Consider the following 18739-nt stretch of genomic DNA (forward strand, 5'->3'; position numbering starts at 1 on the left):
GGGAAGGGAATGAGAGGATTGTGGGGCCCAGACGATGCTCTGCTCTCCCTCCCCTCCCCTCCCGGCCCAGACACCAGCCTGCAGCTGTGGTTAAGATCCCCTCACTGGGGCAGGAGATGAGCCTGGCCCCACACCAGCCTGGCTGCCCAGCAGCAGAACCCCAGCACAACCCCTCCAGCCAGAGCCCAACAGCTGGTGATTCCACTGCTCACCCAGACCCCACATCTATGTCCCAGCCCCCCTGGGCCCTAAAACAGAGGCTCTGGTCCCACGCAGCCCATGTTCCTGAGCCCCACCACAGCAGAGGGAATGACATGGAAGAGCTGTTGAAGGAAGCAATTTTGAATGTGGATGCAGGCAGAGGCAGGGAAGGGACTTACCCAGAGTGACACAGCAGGTCCAGAGCTCGCTCCAGCTCCCAGGGCTGGACCCTTCAACGAGCCTTGTGTCCCTGCAGGATCCCACCCAAACAACCAGGGGGATTTGGATTCTGACACACAAGGCTCTTGCATAACTAATGGCAAAATTCAGAAGTAGTTAAAATGCCTCTTTATTAATATACAAACCTAGCAACATTTAAGCCAACCAAAATATGAAATGAAATCAAGCATGATATAAATACAGCATACATGACAACATGGCCTCAGTGGAGAGCAGCGAACTCACCCTGACTTGTGCGCTTGAGAACAACTGTCCACATCTGCCACAGGGTCTGACAATCAGAGCAGTTTTGTCTCTGCTAAACCCCTCCAAATCCCAACTCAGCAGAGCTGAGACCACTGTTCCCCTCAGAGTGTTGCTCTGGCATGAGGTTTCTCTGACCCCACACTGCAAAGGGATTAAAGAGCCTCCCTGTGCTGCTGGAGACAACCTGCTGGCACCTGCTTGCCAGGGCCCTACGAGGGCAGAGGGAGACGGCCGTAGTGGATGGAGAACCATGCTGCTGACATTGCTCCTTACTCTGTCCCACCTCAGCTACATCCATTGCACAACATTCACAAGCGTAAGGCACTAGAAAAGTGTTTTCACAGGTTCAAACTTCAGCTCTTAAAATTCCAGCAGTAGCACACATCAGAAATCTTCCCAGCCCTTTTAAAATCTGGTCTCAGGAGACAAAAGCATGAAGGTGGGTTTGGATGAGTGTCCTGCTGCAAGCCTGACCAGGATATGCAGGAGAACCTGTCAAGGACTTCAGAGATATTAATCTGCCTCTGGTTACACTGGAAGAAGTGAGATCTGTCCCACTACAGGAAAAGGAGGGAATTTGAACATGGAAAAAAACCTCAGCCACAGTGAAAGGCAACAGCACAGATTTTTCTCCATACACATAAAATGGATCAGGTCCTTGCTGGGATGGCTGACAACTCCCAAGTATCTGCTCTGCTTGTAGCAGGTGCCAAGAATCCATTTGGGAAGATCAACTGTTACCAGTACTAACAAATCAATAAATATTTATGTGAACACTTTCCTCATTGTAACGTACTGCTCCTCTTTGTTGGGATTCCTTATTCTAAGCAGATGGGATCTCTAACAGAACATCAGCCCAGTGTGCCACACCTGCAAAGCAGCTCTGGTTTGTGCTGTAATCCAGAAGCCAGCCTGACATCAGTAATCCAGCTCAGCTTTGAGACAAATGGGAGACGAGAAGTCTCTGAGCCATCTCAGCAAATGCTACGAGCAGCAGCAGATCCCCTCCGCTCCCGCTCCTCCCAACTCCTGCCTGCAAATGTCAGCTGGTACAGCAGGAAAGCGTTCAGGCAGACAATTTTGTTCCCATTAATGCAACAGGATGCTCAGAGAGTACTCTACACCAGCTCAGGCTTCTTTAGAGAAAGAAGAAAACCCATTACACCACAAGGAAAAAGTGAATAAATACATTTCTGGGGGGGAAACAAACAGGAAGGTGTCAGCCCAGCAGCTGGACAGGCACGGGGGCTCTCAGCTCCATACAAATTCCAGTCTCATACTGCAACAGCAGCTTCCACCATCCCCCAGTGCTTGCTCAAAATTACCAGCTCTGGGCACACAGCTTTCCAGGAAGGAAATCAAGTGGCAGGCCCAGCCAGTGCCCAAACACCTCACCTAAAGCTTTAAGGCATTTTAAATATTCAAAGTCTTTTTTTCCTCTCTAAAATGCAAGGACTACTCATGCCAAGGGCTATAAGCACACTGCTACAGCCATAATACTTAAGGAAAGTTTAAAGTGCAAAGAAAATTTTCAAATTCTTTTTAGTGACAGCTTGAAGTCATCAGATGATACCAATTCCCCACCTTTCCCAAGTTCTATTCCATTCCATGACTGAATGCCTTTTTTAAAATAGAAATCCAAACAATTAATTAAAGAAAAGCTAGTTTAAAACAGGAAAACATCCCGAAATGGGAAGAAATTATTCTAACCCAATATTACAATAAACTCATTTGGGAAGACAAATATGAAGGTTGTGAACATTCTCCTCAACATTATAAGCAGCCAAGATACACAACAAGAGTTGTGTTTTAAATAAAAACGACTTCTGCCCTTGCAAGCAACTCCCCACTCCCCTGACACAGAAACTACCTCGTTTTTACAGATCTCTTCCCAAAATGTCACCATTCTGGTTCAAATGTGCTGGAAGGATGAGGTTGGTGATGTCAGTGCTGTACCTTTACAGCTGCAAGGATGTGCCAGGGAGACAAAAGTGTTCCAGGCAATCAAGAGCACTTCAAGTCCCACTTCTCCTGTGTGGCACCATTTCCTTCATCCCAATGAGAGGCAAATGTGTGCTGGGAAACAAGTGCTAATGCTGTCCCAACTCTGCCTCAAGCCATGGCTCCCACCTGTCCAGCACTAAGGCTGCAGAGGAAGATGCTCCCTGAGCTGGGAATCGAGGCTGATCATCTCTCCAAGGCTGGGCTTAAGGAGTTGAGTAATGAGCAAAGGATCAAACCTTCATTGCACCTCTCCTTCCACCTCAGCTTAGCCACACCACCATCCCTCCACCAGTTTTTATTTTGCCGTGCCTCACTCTCTGATGGCAAAAGGAACTAATGCACTGAGCCACCCGAGGAAGGAGACTAAAGAAGTGTTAAGGACTGTGGGAAAATCCTGGCACAGGGAAAGGGAGGGGTAAATGATAGGATTTACAGCAGCCACAAACCCGTCTGGGAGTTCTGATGTTGGTATCAGCACCATCTAAAAGCTGAAGAACTTAAGTTGATGCAGAGACGCAGACCTAGAGCCAAGCTGGCTCTGATGACAAAGCATCAGGTAGAAGGAAGAGAAGAACTTTGTGCTTGAGAAATTCTACAGCAGCAGAGGCTGGAGTTTGGAGGTGTTACAGGAAAAGCAACATGATTGATGGCAACTCAAATGCAACAGTAGAAAGGAGGAATCCAAGCTTACACCAAGATGTGGAGATGCAGTGCAAGTCTCACACAGCCTCCCTTCCTTGCCACAAAATAAGAAACTGTCCAACAAGGCCTGTCAAATCTAGATACTGGAGAAAACAAAAAGAAACCAAGTCTGGCAAAGACGGATGTGAAAATGACTGTAACACATCCTCGTGAAACAGAAAACATAATTCTAGAAATAGACTGTTAATTGTATCCTCAGATCGTTAAGTATGAACAATAGACTTCCGCTTTTCTAGTACCACTTTTACTCAAGCCTTGCAGTACTCACTCAAGGACTAACAAAACATGAGAATTTAGGAAAGGACACAGCAATGTTAAGACAACATAGTATCTCTGTAAAAATCATTTAATGGAAAAAATTGCTACGTCTTCCATAAGTTCCCGCAACTCCAGACAGCACTTGGGCAAGCCATCCCTTCCCATGGATGCACATTTAGATGGATTCACTGGCTCCCTTCCCTCCAAAGATGCCTGTGTGAATGGAATCCACAGGGCTGTTCCCATTCTGGACAGCAAGACTCAGAGAACTGGTAACAACCCTGTGACTGATACACACGAGGTGCAGAGAGCAGACCTGCAGCTTCAGCACAAAATGAGGCCATTTCCCTTTCTATTGCCACAGAGACGGATGCTATTTTTGTGTTTCCCAATCCAAGGTTCATAGTCTTACCGTGCAGAAGGAGAACAAACCACCATTTTAGCAAAAAGCATTTTAAGGCAGTTTTAATGATGAGAATCAGGATGCAGAATTTTACAGTCCCTGTTATTTACCATCTTAGATGTTAAGACTGTGCCACAGCAGCTTCAAAGATCTAATTTCTAATTTCCTAATTTGAAGGTGTACTAAAGGTAGTAACTCTTCAACAGATTTTGTTGCTCTTTTTTTAGGCACTCTAATCATCAGATAAAGGGATTAGAGTCTTACATCACTGCTTAATACCTCGAGATGAAAACACTACGCTAGAAGGATCTTCCTCCTATCAGTATCACTATTTTAAAACGTGATTCAATTGTCCTCTTGACAGGTGTTCAAGTTGGTAAAGGCAAACTATTCTTTACATTGTATGTTTAAAAATAGCCACACCAGAAATTAAATAGACTAAGCCTAACAGCAGTCAAAGACCTCTCCAGTTCTGATATAAAACAAGAACAGAATTCATAGCAGTGAAGGCCAGAGTAGGCGTTAATGAGCTGCAAGACTGACAATTACCAAACCATCCAAGTTTCAAACAGCAAACACAGCGTTACATGAAGTGTTGCTATATCTACCATCATGGTGGAAAACTATTTCCACACTCTATTTTTGGTATGGAAAAGTCAATAGATCTAGACATAAAATAAACCTTTCAGACATAAAATAAACCTTAGCAGACATAATGACAAAAGTAGCTCATAAACACAATTTTACTGTCAGAACTGCTGGAGAAGAGACACCCGTGTATGAAAAGTTGCCTGAGGAACTAAAAGGCGCCTATAAATTAGGGAAAAGGAAAAATAATCACAAGGAGGAACATAATGTGGCTGGAACGAGTGGTTGGTAACATACTGCTAGCTTTCCAGTTTGGTCTTAACTAGTTCTAACTCTGCAGAGAACTGAACAGCTCAAGCTAAAATCTCTCTTCAGCAGTTTCATTACACACTTCAGCACACCTTGGCCCTATACTTTGCCTTCTCCTGTAGAAGTACTGTGCCTTACTCAGCCACAATGAACGGTCAATGAACAATAAGCAGAAGGGCTGCTCTAAGAAGCTCTAAGAACCCTAAGCAGAAGGGCTGCTCCACATCCTAAGTATCACATACAAAACACTTTCTTTGGTTGAATGCCTGTTTTCCTGGATAAGGAAGGCAAAGCAGTGTCCCATAAAACCAATGGAGAAGGACCAAGGTCCTCCCCGGTACACGTCCAGCATGGGAACAGTGGGATCGTGGTATCTCTCTAAGCAGAAAAGATATGCAAGAAGTAATTATAGAGTTTAAACTGCTATTAGATGCTTTATGAACCTTTCATTTGAGCAATTAATTCTAACACACCAGGCAAAATTTCAATTCAGAGAGCAATAATAGGGGAATTTGGAAGAAATGACAAGCAGGCGGAATCTCCGCCTGCAGCAGCAACACAGAGTGCTCTGGGCTGCAAGTTCTCAAAAAGCTGCCCTGGTGTGGTCACTCTTTTACAGAAACTGGAAAATTCTGCATGTCCATTCAGAACTAGGTTTGAAATCCTGGAAGAAGCCACGCACTCCAGTGGAACCCACCACAAACAAAGGAACGCATACTGAGAGAAGTGACATCTACATTCAACCGACTACACCATATGCTCAAATCCTAAATTCCCTTACAGTTTCCTCAACTGGCAGCCACAGACTCAACTGAAGGCACAGCTTAAAGCAACTAAAGCAGCAGAAAGCAAACTTAAAACAAGAACCAGGGAAGGTTTTGAGCTCATATTTACACTACTGATGCTCACCATTTAACTGGAAAATAAAGTGCCCAAAAATGGTTCTAGACCATAGAGAAAGTGTTCCCCACAGCTAACAGGGCAGACATCAGTGCAAGGTTGTGTTTGAAGTCCAACAGATGCTGAAGCAGAAAGGCCATGAGGAGTATGTGATATCAGAGGCAGGGAAAACATTTAAGAGACCTTTTTCAAGAAAATAAAAAGAGTCTTGGTTTTTGATTGTGCTCAAAACATGAAGATGATGCAAACATGCACAAGGCAATTCAGCATTCCCCCATTTCTTTACCATTTACCATCAGTGATTGAACTGGCACATTTTGACGCCTGAAGAAGGGGTGAATTTCCAGCTGCACCATCTGGAGCATCACTATGAGAAACCAGATGCAAAGAGCAGTGCTGAAGAAAAGCAATTTATAATCCCACTCCCATGCTCCCTTCACTCCCTTATTCAATCCCTTCAGCAAGGTACTACTGAGAGACAAAGAAGTGCAATAGATTTGAGGAGGAAAACAGAAGACAACTTCTTGAGTCCAGCAGGAGCTGCTGAGATGTTTTCTCACCATCAGTAGAAAACCCAGTGTTTCTTGCACCATAGGTGACACAAATGCTGTGTCTTTTCCTACAATTTCAAAATAACCACGGGCAGCTAAAACTACAAGATAATATCCCCTCCTGCTGCTCAAGTTCCCCAAACCAACGCAAGTTCTCCATGAACCTTGCCAGATGAGTTTGACCAAGTCACATAAACAAAGTGAAAGACAATCCCCAAAGAGACTGTGTATTGTGCAGCTTAAACAGAAGCAGCATTTCAACACCCCCATTTAACATTAAACACTAACATCTGTCCTTGTTAGAAATCAGTATTCCTGCTAATAAAAAAGAAAAAACAACATTCCTTTATAGAAGTGAAATGCACGTGTTGATCTTTGACTGTATTTATAGAAGGCCATTTAGTTTCAGTGACCCCACACCAAAAATCCAATCCCACCAACAACAAACTTACCAGCGCTACTGTCATCTCAATACTCTGATGTTAAATCTACTTGACTCCCTGCTAGGGAAAAACTGAAATGGTGGACAAAGGAGGGCACTGACAGGCTGGACAACACCAAAACCTGTCTCTTGGCTGTGCTCACACAATGCTTTGTCTCATGCCAGTGAGGTAGCTGATCATTCTATTGCTGTGTGCATCGACCCACCGACCCCTCTGCAACATGGTATGTGGAGAGCAGGGTGAGGTCAGCCACCACCTGAACCACAAGCAGCAAAGACCTGCCGTCCCATGCCTTTTGCTGGAGAGGAGAGAGGAAGGGTGCAGTCCTCAGGGGTTCACCCCAACCCTTCCCATCAGTAGAAGGCCAGGGCCTTTGGTGCGGTTCACTCCTACACAGGCATCCCTGCATGTTCAGCACTGTGCTTCAACCACTGTGGCACAGGGCAGCCTGGCAAGGGTTGAAGGAGGGAGACAGACAGGATTGGGAAAGCTTGAAAATTAAAGTTTTAAAATATACAAAATGTAACACACTGAAAAAAGTTTAAAAGTTGCAAGACAAGAAAGGAAAAGAAAGAAATACATGAGGTGAGGATAAAGGGCTGGAAGATGGTGGGAGAAGACTCCAGCTTGGGACAAGGGGTGGGTCTAGTCTACTCAGCACTACTCCCTCTGGTAGCCACTCAGTTCCACCTCATCCTTGCGGCGCCGTTGTGTGAAGAGGGAGCTGAAGGGATAGAGCTTGGCTTTGGCCTGGAAGCGCTGCCCGGCAATGTCGATCTCGTACTCTCCCTGGTTGATGAAGTCAGTCGTCACCACCAGCTCTTCTCCTGTCTTCTCATCAAAGTGGTGCACGAAGCCCAGGCAGACGTGGCGCTCCAGGGTGTAGCTGTAGGCACTGCTGGTGGTCTTGCCCACGTAGCGGCCGTTGCGGAAAATGGGCTCCCCCCACCAGGGCCAGAGGTCCATATCCGTGTCATGGTCCTCAAGAATGAACATGGTAAAGCGCTTGTACACCCCGTTCTGCTTCTGCTCCAACAGCGCTTCCTGGCCAAGAAACTGTATTCCCTGTGGGGAAAAGGGAGCATCAGCTGATGTGAGGGACAGAAATTGTGGCAGCTGCTGAGCTGTATCAGACCAGGTTGCCAACACAAGGGCAATTTACACTTGGAACTTATGCCCTATCAAAATGGGCTGCCTCCATACACAAGAAGCCCACCTCAGATAGCTTCTCTGTCATGTTTGTTGCTCCAGATGTTAAAAGACACAGAAATGTTTGTGAAGCTGGTCTTTAAAAAAATCATTCTAATTTTCACTCTAGTGAAAACCATGTCTCCATTCCACTTTTTGCCATTTTTCTTGTTCCAGAAGTCTAGCCCGCTTTATAAATCAGAGGGAAACTGTAACTAATGTGAAATTTGTATCCTTAGTCACTATATTCTTTTCTTGAATTGATACAAGCATTTGTTTTGGCTCATGCAAAGATGGAAGAAACAAAACAAGCCACTGATAGCAACAGCACCTGCTACCACAAAAGCACGATATAACTCTGTTCTACGAACTTCCTTGTTTTAGTAAAAAGACAGAACACCTGTTATTGGAGCCTAGCCTCATATTTAACAACATTAAATGCCACTGGGTTCACAGGCTGGCTTTTGCTTCATCAGATTGGGAAAACAGCTTGGAGAAGCAAGAATCCTGAGCATCTGTAAGGTACAGAGCACCTTCTGCCACACTGAGCACTGCACATATAAGCAGTGCCAGGCACAGGTCACTGGGAATGCTGCCCAGGAAGGAGGAAGACAGAGCATTTTTGTATTTCTAGCAGCCTTCTGAAGTACAGGAATATATGTTACAGCTACTGCACACAGCTCCATAAAAACACATCCATCTGCTTGGCTGGCAGCCTTTCAGTCCAGTTCTGCTCTCCCACCAACCCCAGTGCAGAAGGTGGTTACCTTTTCCAGCTTGACCTGGAACTCGCGTCCACACTCCATAGGAGTAGTAAAAGCATCCAGGTCCTGGCCCCAGAATGCAAAGAACTTCTCAATGCGCAGGCTGCGGAGCGCGTAATAACCGGCATTCCGAATCCCGTACTTCTGTCCCATGTTCATCACCTCGTTGTACACGTGAAGGGCGTACTGCAACGGAAGGGTGAAACACAGACTGGCACCAGGAGAGAGCAGCAGCATCTGACACCACCAGGAATGTCACTATCCTCTGCCACTGGAGCACAAGAGCTCTGCCCCACTGGAATGCAATATAAAGCAGGGAAACTCCCCCTGCTGCCTGCAGGCAGCTTTCTTGTGGGCAAACCAGACATCTCATCACCTGGAGTCAACTTGGAAAATGTTTCCAATTATGCATGCAAGCAACTGCTTTAATTAGCTCAGGCTGCAGTGCACTCTTACCTCTATGGGGATATAAAGCACAAAGCCAGGTTCTCCTGTATGAGTGATACTCATCACACGGATGCCATTAGCATAGCCCACGCTCATCTCCTGCAGAATCAGAGGGGTGAAATCATCCAAACTGGAACACAGCACAGAGATCCAGAAGGAGCACAATGTGTAACACATCCACACTGCCCAGCCCTCTCTCCCCCTTTGCCACACGCACATACTTGCAACGAATTTAAATTTCCAAATTCAAATAGTGATGTCCCATTATCCAGACTTGTTAGTCATCTCTTGACACTTGGCAATAAGCCCTGGAACTAGGTCAGAACACAGGTTGTATTCTAGATACAAGACAGAAGTTGAATAGCAGCTATCTGCTCAGCTTTTTAACATGACAGGAGGCAATGATGCCTGAGTCCCCAATCCCAGCTGCCCCTCTGACAGCTTAATTGATTATATGAAATATGTCAAGATATCAAATGGCGACAAGTCTACAGCGAAAGGAATACTGAAAATAAATGCATATTCACCTATATATTTAGCAAGCCGAACCCAAAGACAAGTGAGCCTAGTGAGTTCTTTACCAACCTAGCTCAATAACTGCAGTAAACCTTCCTGTAAATCTTAGTTCTCCTCTAATTACCCAAAACATATTTCCTCTCCTTTCACCCATGCTTTGAAAAACCTAGGAGAATGAGGACAGAAGCACAGTCACTCACCTTGCAAAAGAGAGAGGGGAAGTGTTCTGCAGTCATCGGGGCATAGGACAACTCTGACAAGACATCCACAGCACGGGGGCCAATCAGATTGAGAGCTAAAGAGAGGAACAAAATAGCATTAGGATAAGACTGGAGAAGTCTTGCCTGGTGTCTAACATGCATGTGTGCTCCAATTTCTGAAGTCTTAGTGTTTATTGAATTAATAGGTATGTGTACATTTAAGAACAGAGGAGAGAGTCATTAAACTCTCCACAGCAAAGGAATGCTGTCTTCCTGCTCATGGCTTGCCAGAAGAAAGTCTCCGAACTGCTGTTTTCTTCCAAATATTTGGAAAAGAGACTAAATCGCAACTCCAGGCACTTTAAACAATTAACTGGCATGCAGCATGAGACACCATTTGTGATTTTGAGCTGTCTGAGGAGGTCTGCTTTCAGTGATTTCTTACCTGTGTACTTCCAGGTCACATCCTCCATGATCAGGTTGCTGTCATCAGGCAGGCGTTTCTTCAGCCAGGCCCAGCAATGAACTTGCTGGTCAGTGGGGGAAATCATGAAGAAGCTGGAACAGATAAATCAAACCCAAGAAACAATGAATGAACAACCACAAAGTGAAGCAGTTCATTCTTTGTTCATCAACTACTCGAGCCATTCAGCCGTTTCCAAGCTAACAGGAGGTCAAAACAAGCTGGTTTGTGAAAACCACAGCTAAGGTCTCTGGATCAATGCCATCACATCTGTCATGAAAAGAAATCCCACACTTCAAGCATTACCAGCGGTCTGGTGACAAGAAGTGACTAGATGTGGAACACAGGGAGTTCTGAAGAAAGTTGACAGGGTATCTCAAAAGTCACAACTGGTTTGCAGAAGGGACTTGCAGCTCTTCACCACCAGTGATTCTTTCTACTGACAGGAGTGGATGGTTCTCACAGCAACTTCTTGTTTTAGCAAAAGTCTTTTCACACACAATGGTGGTTATTATTAACAGCTTCGAAAAACAGAACTCCACTTGATACGGGAAAATGAGCTGCTTGTGTGTGTGTCTGACACAAACTGTGAGTTGAAGTACATCACTGACAGAGATACCATCTGTAGAAATCACTAGGCAAGGAGGGAAGCTACTGGTTTCACATAGAGAAGGACAATACTTTAAAGCAATACATGAATGCAGACAGAAGTGGAAGAGAAAGAAAAGCTGTTTCTAACTGAAAGAGCAGCAACAAAATGCTTTCACACCAATACTGTGCAAAACACACATAGAAAACCATCCAGAAAAATAAATCCAACACTCAGCTGGGACATGGCCATGAAGTTCTTAAAAATGAGAGAGCTTTTTATTAGATGCCAAAGAGAGCCCCAACTGGCGAGTCTAAGGATAAAATCCTGTGATCATGTCAGTTTGCATCAGAGAGCACAAAAAGAATGATAAGAGACTGCAGAAATGAGAATTAAGAGTACATACACTGCAATGAACATTGAAATAATCAAAAAGTAGTATTTTCAATGTGCAATTCCAGTAAAGACGTTGGTCAGGAGTTAGTTTGCACTTAAATGGTTACCTAATTAATAAACTCCAGTGATTGCTAAAAACAATTTGTATCTCAATTAAGAAATTAAACATCTGAAGGTCTAACATTTTGAGGAAATCTATGTTCATCTGTAATCCCAGAAAAAGGCTTATTTTCCCCAATGTTTGTAAGTTCAGAAGCTCCCTTTCATTTGATTTACTGAATTAGGAATATTGGTGGAGAACTGAGACGTTTTAGTTCAGGGTGGTGACAGAAGTTTAAGATCTTCATGAGGAAGTCCTTTAAGGCTCAAACACACAAAGGATGATGGCTAAAGATGTTGTCTGCACACCCACCTGCGCTTGCTGAGCCGGGCTATGCTGCAGTCATTCTCATACCCTCCTTTCTCATTAAGCATTCCTGTATGCACAACATGCCCAACTGGCACATCCAGGTCATTTGAGAAGAGATACTGCAGACTCTCCAGGGCCTCGTCTCCAGTGGACTACATGAATCAAAAGGAAGCGAAAGTCAGACAAGCTGCTTGAGCAAAACAAATCCACTGGGGCAGCTTAAGATCACATCAACATCCTGGCCCAAATTATTTCCATTTGTGATGATAGTGACACTGACATCTCAAGCATAACAGGATACAACAGCAGCACAGTGCTGGAGGTCAAATTCTATGTATAGACTAAGCTGGTATTTCTATAAACTGGGCCCTTAACAGACAAAATCCAATCTGTGCTTAATACTGTGGTACAACCTGAATTTGGCCATACAGTGCGACTTCCTCTATCTATCCTCAATAGGACACAGATTTTTTTGCAAAAGCAGGCAATAATAAACTAAAGCTCACCTTTACCAGGTGGTCCCTTCCTAGGTACTTACACTTATTTCAAACTTGGTAAAAGATGACATGTCAATAACACAAACTGCTTCCTTACAGCACTTGACTTCAGAACCCACAATATCAAACCAGTCTGGTTTGTAAAAGGTTTTGCTGTGATCCAAATCCAGCAGATCTAATACAAAGAAGAATTGAAGGAAAAATTAATAAACTGGATGAATCAAGACCTTACATAGACCAACCAGGAAGCACTAGGGAGAGGAAAATATGATCTCACCTTTCCCAGGTGGGACAAAATACTTGACTCTCTCAAATCCATGCTTCTCCATCCACCTGGCTCCCTGTGCATCCAGGCGGTCGTACAGCGGTGAAGTGCGCAGCTGCCTGCCAGTCTGGAAGTCCCAGCGGGGAACTTTCAGATCACATATGAGGGCTGCAATGGTCATAAAGATCCTTTATTAGGGAAAGTGATTATCTAAACTTTTCTTCCAGATTATCAGTACTTACTAATATCTGAACCATTAATAGAACTCCCTCAAAACAGCTCCAATCTTCCTTTTGCTGTTTTTGAAAAGCCACAAATCCATTTTGATCCATTTATAGCTCTTCAAAATCAAGAGTAACAATATTTGCACAGAACACTTATATTTATAGATACTTATGGTCTCATGACAATTCTGCAATATAACAAAAACTCTATTTTTCATGAAGTCATGCTGACTAGCATTAATTATGCAGGATTCTTCCCTGGCAGTGCACTATATCAGATATTTTGACAACACTAATGCTGGGGCAGGCAGCCCACAGCTACAGGGACCATCTAATTTGCCTTCTTAAATAACGGCAATTCAGCCTTTTGTAATTATTGAAGCTTTTCCAAATGGCTTCTATATCTGTTCAGCTAGTATATAATATTTTTATTTAGAAAACAAGTTATCCTAATAAACACTGAGCATCCTCCTTGGTTATCAGTGGAGAGTAATAACTCAAGGATGTTTGAATACTACTTTATAAATGTTAAGATTCTACGTAGGTCAGAAACAGCTTAAAACTGAAGATAAGCCAAATATCTCTCACTGAACACTTCCATCATTTCTGCCTCATAGCTAATAATTTAATTTATTTATTGGCAGTATCTCGTATTGGCACTCCTGAAAGAGAGGGTAGAGGGAAGACTAGATTAGAATGGGAACAAAACACTGCAGAAATGGTATACAGTGCTCACTCTGTAAAAACTAGAGAGATTCTGCAGCTATCAGAACTGAGGTTTGTACTGGAAAGCAACTGCAGAATAATGCCCAGAGTATAAAGTGATTTTTTCTGGGAAGAAGGTCAAAGCAGCATAAGGTTTTTATTCCCCAGATATAGCAGGGCTAAGAGGTTTACTGAACTTCTCTGCTTTCACCCGAACATATGTTTTTAGTTTAGACTTGGTATTCAAGTAATTGTTCCTGTTATGCAACTTGTGGAGCACTTCATACTTCTATTTCGAACTTGAAAAGAAGTCATCCACAATATTCAGACAATATGGCAGATATTCAAACAACTGGAGGAAACAAAGCATGGCTTTAGACAAGAAAAATGGCATCTCTAATCTATTCTGCAAGGTATTTATCGCAAACTCTGACAGGAGAAAGCAGTATGTCTACGAAGACTTCCTGAATTATGCAAGATAACTGGGTGTCGCGGGTTCGGTTTGTAACCAGGCAGAAACACCAATTTAGTGTAGTGGTTTGGTCCAAAATACTCATTACTGTTTATCTGCTGTGAGATAAGAGTTAGGAGAAATGCAAAACAGGCACCAAACTTGAAAGAATATAAAGAAGTTTATTAACAGACCTAAAAGAATAAAAAAAAAAAATACCACCTTCAGAACTCTCCTCCTCCCCCCACCTTCCTCCCTTCTCCCACTGACGATGTGAAAAGACAACCCTTAAGATGTTCAGTCTGTTTACCACTTCCATAATAACCTTGTGCAGTCCATTTAGAAAGAGAAGTCTCTTCTTGCTCATGCTATGAAAACATTATCACAACGAGACAGCCGCCCACTTCCAAATATCGTTCAGTCCATTTAGGAAGAGGAGTCTCTCTGCCTGCGTGTGAGTCCTTTCCCCCGACTTGCAGCTTTTCCCACAACTGCTTTCGAGGGTCCACTCTTGAAGTTTTCTGGGGTACAATTTTAAGGTTGAGCCGTTCAGAAACAAAAACAGAGGCCCTTCTCCTTCCCTGGGAGCAAAGGGTCTTCATCATCTTCATCGTTAGGACTATCTCTGGGAGCATCTCTAGGAACTGAGGTTTTCTCCTTTCCCATTTGGAGCAAAAGTCCTCATCTGGTTCATCTCTACGGACTGAGGTTTTCTCCTTTCCCGTTTGGAGCAAAAGTCCTCATCTGGTTCATCTCTCCCTGTCCAAACTTCTCATGAAATTACAGCTGCGTCAGCATCTGCCTATCTCAGCGCAGGTGCTTTTGCTCACGAGTTGAACACTCCACCCCCCATATCTTCATGAAATTACAACAGGATACTCTGATATATCATAGCTTCACAACAGACTTTCAGCTTTAAGCATCTCCTCTCTCTCTTCCCTCAGGTTTTCAGCTCTTCACAGCAATAAAAAGGGTTAATCTCACCTCGGCCTTGCAGCTTTGCAGCTGGAATGTTGTATTTTTCTTATCGCAGTGGAGAGGGGGGAGAGCCGAGCCGCTCCGGCTGCCCACGGCAAGGCAGTGGGGGGGGTTCCACAGCTGGAATAGGTCCATGGCTTCAGGATGGCCGTGGCCCGGCCCGGCCTGGCCCAGGCAGGGCCTGGCCGGGCCGGCTGGCCCCCACACGGGGCCTGCAGCCACTTGTCCCAGCGCCGGAAACGAGAGAGAGCTTGGAGGGGGAGTTTGCCTATTCTTAAATGTGGATCACAGAGGTGATCACAACTTTAAGTGGCTTAGAGAATTGTCCATATTCAAACTGGCCAGCTGATAGGTTCTATCAGTTCCCAGAGGAAACTGTAAGCACCCCTTAGCAAGGACGTCCCTTCCGGGACTATGCTTGCTAACCTATGACACTGGGTCACCCAGCCATAAGTTGGAAGTGAAGGTATTCCCACACTGTAATGATGTGCAAAGAATAACAATGTTTGAGACAGTGTAACATTCCCAGTTAAGACCCTGGCATTGCTTTTTTAGGCTGGAATCCTACAGAGATACATACAAATTTCCCTATACCAGAGGCAAAGCACAGAAATAGCGGAGAGCAAGGTACCACCAGCATTCTTTTAGAAAAGTGAGTAAGAATGCTGGCAGACAAAAAATCCCTCATCCCTTCCTTTCTCCTTGGAAGGAGCTGTATTGCCACAAAGGAGGTCAAGAAGAAGGAAAATGTTTCTCAGAATGATGGCAGAGGAGAGACAGTGCAGCAAAGTGAAAATCTTGAGACAGCCTGGCCAGAGCTGAATGCAAAGACCTCACTTACGCATGACTTCCATCACACGGTGACGGAGGAAAGTACGACTGCTCTGAAGGGTTCCAAAACGTTTCAGATCCAAAGGCCAGACATTTTCCGACGGATACCCATTTACCATCCACTCTGCCAGGTACCTGATGGAAGAAATAAAGACTAAGATATCAGCCAACATCTTCAGGGAAAGAGTGTAGCTTTGAAGTCAGAAGCAAAGCAGTTTGGACATGAGAATTTCTTACAATAGGGAGAGAGAAGATATGTAACATGGTATTCTAAACACTAGCAGAATCTGGGAAGTTTCCCTTTATAAAATGCATCTACCAGATTTCTAAATTACTAATTGTCCATTAGGATGAAGCATACAGGGCAGCAGGAAGTTAAGGACATGTGCCAAACGAAGCCGGAGCCTGGACAGGTAACCTGGCTGACACTGTGTCATATCCTTGGGTTCCGATACAAAAGGAAGTGCAAGCACATTTCATTTGGAGTTTGAGGCTTCTGCTTTGTTGTTCTTCAGTGCCTGGTGTAGGCTCGGCCACAAACCACTGGTGACAGCATTCATTTAGCACGAGGTGACAGCCAAGTTATGTTTAGCTACACTTCCAGCAGTGAAGGAGGAAGGCATTCTCCAGAGCTAAAGGACACGGGCAACTCAGAATTTAGCAGAGCAGAAGGCTCTGCTCACAGCCAGCAGACAGCAAAACAAAGGGGTTTGGAGCTGATCATGAAAAATTACATTAGCAAGCCAAACTGTTTATCTTGGGGCTGTAGAAATGAATGGACAAACAGTGCTTTTACCTTCGGAAATTATTTTGATTCTTAAGAGAACCTCACTGCAAAGATTCTCTGTATTTCATGTGACAACAGAAAAATAATCATGAGTTGTTTCTCTGGTGAGTTAAATTATTAGACAACAGACAAACCAGTGAAGACAAATGCAGATACTAACACCCAGCATGAAAAGCAAGCAGTTTGTTAAGAAGGCTGTGTGGCAGAAGGAATGCTGGATCACCAAAACTAAATGGGAATCAGAGGGAGAAATTATCATTCTGCATCTTTGCTGCTGAGATCACACTTAAATGCCTGTCCAAGTATCTGCATTAACACAGGAACTGGATTTTACTGGGAAATTATTCCACACCTAACTTACTGTAGGGGACAGTCTTAAAACTACTGTCAGCACAGGCATCACATATATGGTGTTTCATCAGCAACAGATTCACCCTGCTTTCACAGGAATTAACTGCTGTGTCAACTTGAATGATCTAAAGACTTCAATCAAATGATATATTAAAGGGGATCATGAAGCACAGAAGATGAGGAAATATACGTTTTGTTAAGCTTTTATCACTTAAAAAAAAATCACACCAGTTATAGAATCATAGAATCACAGAATATCCTGAGTTGGAAGGCATGCACAAGGATCACTGAGTCCAACTCCTGGCCCAGGACAGAACAACCCCAAGAATCACACTATGTACTTGAGACCATTGTCCAAATGTTTCTTAAACTCTGGCAGGCTTGGTGCTGTGACCACTTCACTGGGGAGCCTGTTCCAGTATCCAACCACCCTCTGTGTGAAGAACCTTTTCCTAATATCCAACCTAAACCTCCCCAACACAGCTTTAAGGAAGCTTACTTGATCCCCAGCTGCTCACTGAGATGTGATGCCAGAGGAGAGGTGTGCAGGACAGGAGGAGAATCCAACATAGATTTGAAATACGCACAGGAGAACATAATCAGAACACAGCCACTGCTCCCCTCCTTCATTCAAGTCAGAAACGGAAGAGGAATCTTTGTCAGAGGAGGTGACAAATACCAACCAGAACATTCTAAACAGAAGGATCATCTGAGCAGACTCTTGGCTAAACCCTTACTTACACACACAACAGTGATAGACCACTTACTTGCCTGCTCCTCCACCATAGGAGATGCCAGCTGAGTTCATGCCGGCCAGAACGAAGTAGCCCCGCGCGGTGGGCGACTCTCCCATGATGCAACGCATGTCTGGGGTGAAGGACTCTGGGCAATTCACCAACTGCATGATCTGCAGTGTCTCCAAACCCGGCATTCTGCGCAGGAGGGCACTCAGAAGTGGCCCTAGGATGCAAGACAATAAAGAGACAAAAAGTCACAGCCTTCAGTCTCAACATTATTTCAGCAGCTTCAGGCAGAAACTGCTTCCGTGTTTTGATACAGTCACAGGAGAAATGGTTTTCTTGCTGGAATCACACTACTCAAAATGGATCACACAGCATACAATAAAAGCAGCCATACTGATCCACAGCAAGAGCCCAGTACTGTTTTCAACAGTGCAAGAGCACTGCTCAGTTCTGTTAGGGAAAGCAATAGGAACAAATATCAAATAGGTATCTAGCAAGGAGTACGAACAGGCAAATCTATATGACACTTGTCCCATGCACTATGCGATCCTCCACCTACCATCAGCTCAAAGGATTTCCTAAAAATTTGGTATATTTTTCTCTATTTAGAAACCCCTAAATTGATCTCTCTTTTAAGTATTAGACCAATCTTCCCCGGCCTCATGAAAAAATCCAACAGACACAGACAAGGAGTTCCATGTGTTAAAATTTGTTGTATGAGGAATCACCGCCTTCTGTTTTAAAGCTCACACTTGATTTTTTTGATGCCTTCCAGGATTAGAAGAGACAGTGATCAGCAGTTCCCCTTCCAGCCTACCTCATTCTAGATTCTATAGACCTCTGTTTATTTCCCTTCTGTCATCTCCTTTCCCCAGCCCACTCAAGTCACTCCATTCTTGGAAACTATTCCAAGCTTTTATCAGTCTCTTGCTGCTCTTCCACCAGGCCTTCTCCAGTCCTATGATACCCTCTGGAAACAGCCTAGAACAAGAACTAGTATCTGGCAAACCAAGGATTTAGTGTTGCATACTGAACTGCGTTTTCTGCTCCTTTCCTAGTAATTCCTAACTTGTCTTTTGCTTTGACTGCT

General features: G+C 44.2%; 1 protein-coding gene across 4 annotated transcripts in view; it reads right to left on the bottom strand.

Annotated features, from left to right (window-relative positions):
* Positions 1–534: 534 nt before the first annotated feature.
* Positions 535–18739, bottom strand: part of PDPR (pyruvate dehydrogenase phosphatase regulatory subunit) — a 28662-nt gene continuing 10457 nt past the window's right edge. For all 4 annotated transcript variants that reach the window (XM_042027371.1, XM_042027370.1, XM_042027369.1 and 1 more), the window contains 10 exons: positions 17674–17866; positions 15779–15903; positions 12592–12747; positions 12356–12489; positions 11821–11969; positions 10406–10518; positions 9961–10055; positions 9254–9343; positions 8801–8983; positions 535–7910 (listed from right to left, as the gene is read on the bottom strand). In XM_042027371.1, the coding sequence (XP_041883305.1) occupies positions 7506–7910; positions 8801–8983; positions 9254–9343; positions 9961–10055; positions 10406–10518; positions 11821–11969; positions 12356–12489; positions 12592–12747; positions 15779–15903; positions 17674–17866 (1643 nt within the window). In that variant the 3' untranslated portion in view covers positions 535–7505. The remainder of the gene's footprint in view (positions 7911–8800; positions 8984–9253; positions 9344–9960; positions 10056–10405; positions 10519–11820; positions 11970–12355; positions 12490–12591; positions 12748–15778; positions 15904–17673; positions 17867–18739) is intronic.

The sequence above is a fragment of the Corvus kubaryi genome, unplaced genomic scaffold (genome assembly GCF_017639235.1).
Source record: "Corvus kubaryi isolate FWS band 111438036 unplaced genomic scaffold, C.kubaryi_AGA036_p1.0 37300, whole genome shotgun sequence".
Classification (NCBI taxonomy): Eukaryota; Metazoa; Chordata; class Aves; order Passeriformes; family Corvidae; genus Corvus; species Corvus kubaryi.